The 8,844-nt window shown below is 39.6% G+C and overlaps 1 protein-coding gene across 1 annotated transcript; it reads left to right on the top strand.

The window, feature by feature from the left end:
• The first annotated feature begins 467 nt into the window (after positions 1 to 467).
• Positions 468 to 3,452, top strand: chst2a (carbohydrate (N-acetylglucosamine-6-O) sulfotransferase 2a). The gene has a single exon (XM_079818435.1). The coding sequence runs from the start codon at positions 973 to 975 to the stop codon at positions 2,365 to 2,367; it is 1,395 nt and encodes a 464-aa protein (XP_079674561.1). The 5' UTR covers positions 468 to 972; the 3' UTR covers positions 2,368 to 3,452.
• The last annotated feature ends 5,392 nt before the right edge of the window (positions 3,453 to 8,844 follow it).

Below are 8,844 nucleotides of genomic sequence, written 5' to 3' on the forward strand. Positions count from 1 at the left end.
CTTCCAGCCCAGCCAAATAATAAATAAAGACTAAGTTTGATAATGCTTTATAAAAACTTTCATTAAAACCACTAGGTAGGATAATATATTATTATAAATCAATTATATTATATATAATATCATTTACTAGTATTTAAATAATTAAAGATATAAATCAGATATCCAGAACACAGCATCCACACAGTTTACAGTCACTTTTTAAAAGTCTTAAAATATGTATAAAGGGATATTTTATACATAGATAGTCTACACTTAATTTTTCAGACATAAAAATGTATGATATTATTTGGCCGCAGCATAAAGAGACTGAATGTTATTCTTGTGGCCATTGAGATTTGACGGACGTAGACACGAACCAATAGCGTTGTTAGTAAACGCCAAGACGCTCCTGATTCCGCCATTCAGCGCTTAAAGGAGGCGGGACTTGTGTGCCTTTTCTGCCATTTAATTCGTGCAGCACCAATGCATAGCGTACTCCCGGACAACAGAGCTGAGGCTGTGGGTACCACATTGACGAAAGATGCCTTTCTTTTAATTCTGCGTGTTTAAAAGGAACTTTGTGCTTATGGGGTTATCTGTCTCTTGAGCTCAAATGATCGCGCACGCATCTATATCGCCATTTTTACCCCACCCGGACGAGAAACGTTTTAGGGATGAGAGACCCCGCCGCTTTTCATCGGTAAGCGAAACGGAATGTGTTTGAGTGCGCTTTGTGAGCCGGTAAATAATACGAACGGCATCCGTTGTATTGTATCCGAATGAAACCCTGCGCATTGCGGTGCGGTTTGTTTTTGTTTCGTCTCGTATTTTGGAGCGTCGGGCATCCCTTCCTCACCCACGCGTCACCCAATCGATAATCGATTACATGGACTTGGGGCAGTCTCAGATGTCACGCTTTCTTCTATGTCATCATCGCTGCATGTGATACACTGCAGCTCTGTTTGAGACACCTCTGGCTCTCCTGTGTCATAAATGAGAAACAAACCCTACCCTCTAAAATTCACACCACCATGGGAGAAGAATGCTGGCTTTGGAAGGAAACACAAGTCTTGCACGAGAAGTCACACCAAAATAATAGCCAACCCTGGAATTGTGATGAAAGTGCTACGGCGGAAGAAAATCATCATGTTTCTGGCCTATTTTCTGCTGGTGGCTCTGACCATGCTCAACCTGGCTAACTACAAATGGACCAAAGAGCCTCAGCAATGCAACCAGCCAGTGCAGGGAGTGAACTTCCAAAGCAGATCAGACATCCGTTACCTTTACAAAGCCCCGCAGGTCAAGAAGAGGCAACTGGTGTACGTGCTGACCACTTGGAGGTCCGGCTCGTCTTTTTTCGGGGAGCTCTTCAACCAAAACCCAGATGTGTTTTTCTTGTATGAGCCTATGTGGCATATTTGGCAGAAGCTGTACCCGGGGGACGCGGTGTCCCTCCAGGGAGCAGCCAGGGACATGCTGAGCTCTCTTTACAGGTGCGATTTCTCAGTTTTTCAGTTGTACAACAGTCCCGGGGGGAAGAACATAACCTCTCTTGGACTGTTTGGCGCCGCCATCAATAAGGTCATCTGCTCCTACCCCTTCTGCTCGTCCTACAGGAAAGATGTGGTGGGAATGGTGGACGAGAAGGTTTGTAGAAAGTGCCCTCCACAGAGCCTTCAGATGCTGGAGGAAGAGTGTCTGAAATACAACACGATAGTGATAAAGGGAGTCCGCATTTTGGATGTTAACGTTCTGGCTCCTCTAATGGAGGACCCCTCTCTGAATCTGAAAGTCATCCACCTGGTCCGAGACCCCAGGGCGGTGGCCAACTCCAGGATTAAATCTAGACACGGACTCATTCGCGAGAATTTGCAAGTCGTACGCAGCAGAGACCCCAAGATTCGTCGTGTGCCGTTTGTGGACCCCAACCACAAAATGAACAAAAAAGACGGCTCAGATTACCACTCCATCGGAGCCATGGAGGTGATCTGTGAACAGACGTCTAGAACTCTCAAAACGGCTCTTCACCCCCCCAACTGGTTCAAAGGCAAGTACCTGACGGTACGTTACGAGGACCTGGTGGAGAACCCCATAAAAACTGTTCGGAATGTTTACCGCTTTGTTAATCTTTCAGCCAATCATGACATTGAGGTCTTTGCTATGAACATGACAACAGGACCGAACGCCTCCACCAAACCGTTCATCGTATCCTCCAGGAACGCCACGCAAGCGGTCAGCGCCTGGAGAACTGTGCTGAACTACCAGCAGATCCGACAGGTGGAGGAGTATTGTCAGCATGCGATGTCTCTGCTGGGATACCTGCGCGTTCGCACGGCCGGCGAGGCTAAGGATTTGAGCAGACCACTATTGGCCGTGCCCAAAATATGAACCACTGCCAAAGACGTTCGATGTTTTGCATTTGTGCCGATAACAGCCTGAGACTCATTCTGTACGATCGGTTATTTATGTTCAATGCTTAATGGCTCAGTGGAATGTATCTGTTTGCATCATGCTGTGCACAGCCACTTACTGTTTGTAGGGACCAGAATATTGTCTGTGCATCACCTGTTTGACCAAATAAGAAAGAAAAAAAAATACTTTGTGAATGACGTGTCATTGCTCATTAAAGCTATACGCCAAGATATTTATTTAATCAAAACATTTAGATTTTGCATTCACTGCTTTCAGCACTGTAGAAACAAAAGTCTCACTGTCCCGTGTGTCGAATTCAAGTGTGTGGACTGGAGCTCTGGTCGAGTCATCTGAGAGGCGCTCTAGTTCCTGTAGACTTTGTCTCTGGGTTAACACACTTAAAAACATGTCATTCTGGTTATGCAGTACATTTTCATGTCCCCGTCATTTCTTAATTTATGGGATAAAAGATTAAACACAAATTTTAACTGATTTTCAATGTTTAAATCATTTAAAAAAAACTTTACTGTCTATCTATCGATCTAGCTATCGTAATATCAGTTTAACTAACAAAAGCCAGTTTTTTTAATGACATCATCCTATTACAGCATCGCTATTAGCAATGTATTTGAAGAATTCTGTGATGTTTGTATTGTGATATCATTCATTTGATTCACTCAACATTCCATCTTGAGTAATACAATGCAGAAATTAAAATTTCAACACTTAAAGAGATTGCCCTTATGTAAGCTAACTCTCAGTCAGTCTCCGTGAGCAATGGCTGACTTTAGCTCTTCATTTACATCCTGTTATGCAAGTTATAATTAAATATTAGATGCTTGAGCTTGATCTCATAATATTTCTAAAAATCTTCTATACTCTGTAATAGAAATGTTACAGAGCTTCAAAGGTACTGCCTAACAGGAATGACCCAATCAATATATGTATTAACGTGGTTCATAAGAGGGTTTGAGAGCAACTTGCTCCCAGCTACGCTTTCTTTCCACTTTTTCTATATTTCCCTTTGTTATGCCATTTTTTTATTAATACAAAGTTACTGGAGGAATAATACTCTTTGCTGTGCCCTGATTGGAATGTGGCCAGGAGTACTGCATAATTTATCTAGGCATGTCAACCTGTTTTCAACAAAGAGGAAAAGAATTTGTCATTATGTGATGCTCGGAACATTTCTTCTCTAATGTGGTTTGGTAGGTATAGGTATGTCAGCATCTTAAAAAAATACAGCCTTCCCAGTAGCAAAATATCACTTTCACTTCGAAAGTATGCAAATACGTTTTAACATACCATCTGCATTTCTTTAATTTAAGTTACACTTAATATAGATTTACGGCTGTGCTTACCCTCTACTAATCCCACATTTGCATCCTAAATTTTGGTATTTAAATCACAGGGCACATTTCATTGGGAAATCTTGCTTTCTCAAAGTGTTGTGACACTACGCTTAATGCTCCATTCAATTCCATTCAAATGCAGGAGTGTAGGAAAGCAAACATCTAGAAGTTTTATTTCACTGTGCAATTTCAAATTTGCTGTATATAATTATATATTATATATAATTATTACTATATATAATTGTCAAATAATTATATATAATTATTATTTATCATGTTCTGTTGCATGATCTGGAATACTTTTACATGGTTAATATAGTACTATACAGTAAATAATTTTTTTTATTTGATTTTGAACGTTCTATTCATCAAAGAATCCTAAAACAAAATCATGGTTACCACAAATAAAAAAAAAGGTTGCATTATTATTATTATTATTATTATTATTATCAATGTTGAACTGTTTTCAACATTGATAGTAATAAAAAATGTTTCCAAGCAGTAAACCATCATATTAGAATAATTTCTGAAGTATCATGTGTTAAAGAACTTAATACATTTATTCAGCAAGGATGCATTCAATTGATCAAATGTCACAATAAAGACTTATATTGTTACAAAAGATTCTATTTAAAATAAATGCTGTTCTTTTGAACTTTCTATTCATCAAAGAATCCTGAAAAAATGTTTTACATAACTTTTTAAACATTGATAATAATCATAAATGTTTATTGAGCAGCAAATCCTCATATTAGATGAGGATGTGACACTGAAGACTGGAGTAATGATGCTGAAAATTCAGCTTTTATCTCAGGAATAAATTATATTTTAAAATATATTCAAATAGAAAATAGTTATTTTACATTTTAATAATATTTCACAATGTGGAACAATGCTTTTACTGTATTTTTGATAAAATAAATTCTTTCAAAAACATAAAAAAAAGTCAAATCCCTAAAGAACCTAATATTTTGAACAGTGTGTCTTTATGTGTGTATCGTTATATATATATATTTTTTTTTTTGTAGAAAACTAGGTTAGCGTTACGCAGTGGCGTCTGTACCAGAGCAAGAGCTATTTTAAGAGCCAAACAGCAGGAATATCAATGGCGGCAGCTCTGTTCCTAACACGTCAGCTACAGTATAGAGGCATTTAAATGGTGGCAAACTGTCAACTGTAGCAAACCACAAATCCTGGACAATCAGTCTGTCTCCCAGGAGTATCCAGTGACTATGAATCCTTCATTCTCTGAAGTGGGCCGCGGCGTCTCTGGTGTTGCTATTGCAGCCGTGTGTGAGAGCGACTGTGTGAGAGTAGCCTCTGTTTTTCACAAATAGCAGCTGCGGGTGGGGAGGCCCCTGAGGGGTCGGAGCAGGGGGCCGGATGTGGAGTGGGTGCTGAATGGCTGGGTTTGAAGAACTGTTGGCGCTCAGTTTGGGTCCCGGCAAGTGCCCTGGCCCGACGCCATGTTTGTTGCCTTATCCTGCTGCTGTAAACGGAACATGAGGTGATAGAAAAAAACTTAACTTAATGGCCTTCTGATGACATTGTTGCACTTCCAGTAATACAGGTATCTTCGTCAAGCTTCATAAGATCCAGGCTTTTTTACTTTAACTGTACGTACAACTTCCTGTAAAATGTTTGGACAACCCTAACTGAACTGTTAATCATGTTTTTAAACGGCTCTCGGACTTATGGTTGAGACAATACCAACATTTCAGTAGTCGATAACCATTCAGTATAGTCGATAAATTCATGACTATCAACCTAATATACTATGTAATATTCACAAAGTATTTTTAAAGTTCTGGTAGTTAATCAAGTAAACCAAATAAATGGACCTAAATGCACCGTGTGTTCATTAGTATTACCCCCACTTTTTAATGTAATTACACTATTATATTATAATACAAACACATGTTCATTATGTATAACATATAAGTTTGCTTGTATGGGAAATATGCATCTTATATAAAATTTCATAAAAGATACAGAGAGAAGAAAAGGGAGGCGGTGAGTGGTTATATAATACACCTTGTTCTCTGTAAAATCTTCCGAGATTCCCACTGAATAATCATATAGCCTATACTGTTTATTTGGAGTGATTCAAATATTTTAAATTGATTTTCAGTATATTTTATATATTTAACACACCTAATATAATGTACATTACCTATGTTTAAAGAAAGTGTATGCAAACCTTTCAATGGAAATGTGGGCCAAACATTCAAAGTGAGTTTGTCACAAAATATAATTCTGAGAGAAGTAAAAGCAGCACTGTAAAGACAAGCAAAAGTAACAACAACAAAACTAAGTCAAGCATGTGATAAACATGGGGTTTGTGTGTTGTAATTCTTGCAACAGCACTATGTTTGGCTGACTTCTCGTGTCAGCACAAATGCTCTTAACCCTCCAAATTCTGTCTCATTGTTAACTACGGCCACACTCGATGCTAAGGCCACGGAGACAGTCCTCTGTGCAGTTGTCATGGTTACTTGGTCAGTGATGCCCATCATGCAAATGGAGCAGATGGTGACCATGTAGACGAGGACAGCTGAGAAGACGGAGTGCATTAAGATGGCCTGGGGGAATGAAATGATGCAAAAGGAACCTTTCCCATAACAAAATCCCTGCTATTTCCCAATAAGCACCATTTACACCAATCCCTTAATTTCTTAAAAAAAAAGAAAGAAAAGAAAATGATGAAGCATTTTGCCCATATTATTGGATGTCTTTTCCAAGCAGCTGAGCGATCATTAGCAACATTGGTTAGGTAAATACATCATGAATCATCCAAGTGATGATGCATGGGGATTTGTACTGCCATAAATGAATTAGCAGAGCTCCTCTCCTTAGTAATTTTAGTGAACACTGGAGTCTCATCTCAGATATGCATATGCATCGGCTCATCTCTCCGCTGACCTCGGTGTGAGGTGTAATTAGCATACTGCCTGCTCTGAATATGCTAATTTCACTGCTTTCACACCTATCCCGTGATTAAAAATGTATGAGAACCTATTTGATTGGGGACCCTGTGATCTTAGATCCATAGGTTATGAAAGCACAATCATTATTTATGTGTCATGCGGTTTAAATTATATAGATATACCTGCAACGTTTCCTATTTATAGAAAAGTTCTAATCAGGGATACCTCTATCACCGGCCCCCTGGGTGAAATCACGATCGGGGCCCCGCTCAAGCCAGGGCTCCTGGTCTTGTTTTTCACAGATTCACAGGGTTTCTCTCAACAACAACTGAGTGGGAAATTAAATAGAAACTGCTGTCACTCCACTTTACTTGCTGTTCTCTTTCAGTTCCAATAATCCTCTTGTTTATTTGAAGAGATAGTTCATTCGAAAAAGACAAATCTCTTATTCTGTCAGCATTTACTCACCATCAAGTCGTTCTAAACCTGTATGAATTTCTTTCTTTTGCTTTCATTGTATGGAGAATTTAAAAAATCTTCCTTTTGTGTTTCACAGAAGAAAGTCATACAGGTTTGGAACGACGTAAGGGTGAGTAAAGGGTCAACCGTTACAGACATGTTCCATGTTACTGAATTTCATTCACTTTTTAATTCTTTCACATGAAGGTCTAATGCCCAAAGTATTGATATACTTTACATGCGAACGCTTAGAATATACGTACAGCCGAGCACATAGCCTTTCAAAGTATACTCCATCCTCCATTTGATAGACTGAGCAAACAAAGCCAGTGTCCAGTGTCAGCGCTATTTCTCTCCACAAGTTAAATAAACTGTCTATAAAACTGTCTTTGGACTCGTTAAAAGAGTTGCGGGTATCTCTTATTTCACTCACACAAGCTTTCATCTGTGTGGATGTATATTATAATTGCCCAGATAGCAAAATTGCTCGTGGAATGATGACACTTGGTCAATCCGCTCCAAATTTGGGCCACAATCAAGCCATAGCAATGCCGCATGTCAGCCATGAACAAAACACATGAAGCAAAACTGGCCCACATCTGGGCAACAGTTCATTTTAATTCTGGCCCAGATCTAATACCTTGCTCTGGCCTGCACACCGCGTGGAACGATGCCACTTGGGCGGCCTGCTCCTGTTTGCCAGATTTAGGCCACAATCAAGTCATAGCAATGCCGCATGTCAGCCATGAACAAAACAAATGAAGCAGAACTGGCCCACATCTGGGCAAAAGTTCATTTTAATTCTGGCCCAGATCTAACCCCTTATTTAAACGGCACCCGTCTGCGGCGTGTTATGGCTGTGGTGAGGTTTTGTTTCTCCGCATCTTCTACGCGGTGCCAACTCACACCAGAAGCATTTCAGAAGCGAAGCAACAGGATTCGCAAGACCATGTGATTACACAGTCCTACGTTGTTTTTCTCGATTTTTTTGTGTTCTAACAAGTTTGTTTTGTCCAGTTTAATTCTGTTTATTGTTGTTTTTTGCTATCCCACATGAATATATAGTATTTGCTGTGCTATAGTAAATTCTAGTATACTGTATATATTATAGTATTTACAACAATTTGTTAATGAATGTTAAAGTATACTATTGTATTAATTACAGTGAACTGATCAACTGTAATAAATACTGTAGCAAGGATAGTTAAGTGAAATCACGGGGTGTTTATTTTGAAATTGACTGGATTTTTTACTTTTATTTTGTATTTACTGCACGGCTTCGGCACGGCGTCTGTCAAAAATAGGCAAGACGCCTATCTTTAGCGAAGCGGCGTGGCGAACCGCTTCTGAAACGTACCGCGCCGTGGCTGGTGTAAACACAAGCATTGACTAGAGTGGCTATGATCAGCTCCGGTAGCCGTGTCACAACCGTGTGCAGTGTAAATAAGGGGTAACACCATGCTCTGGCCCACATACCCACTCCTGTTTGCCAGATTTGGGCCACAAGCAAGCAATAGCAATGCCATGGACAAAACAAATGAAGCAGAACTGGCCCAAATCTGGACAAAAGTTCATTTAAATTCTGGCCCAGATCAAACAACTTTCTTTGGCCCACGTACCACATGGAATGATGGCACTTGAGTGGTCCACTCCTGTTTGCCAGATCTTTGCCACAAGTAAGAATTTTCAAGACCACACATACTGTAAACAACTAA

This window comes from Gobio gobio, assembly GCF_949357685.1.
Source record: "Gobio gobio genome assembly, chromosome: 6".
NCBI classification, from domain to species: Eukaryota; Metazoa; Chordata; class Actinopteri; order Cypriniformes; family Gobionidae; genus Gobio; species Gobio gobio.

Coding starts and splice junctions, on each gene's coding strand:
- chst2a (XM_079818435.1), top strand. CDS start 973: ATGAGAAACAAACCCTACCCTCTAAAATTCACACCACCATGGGAGAAG.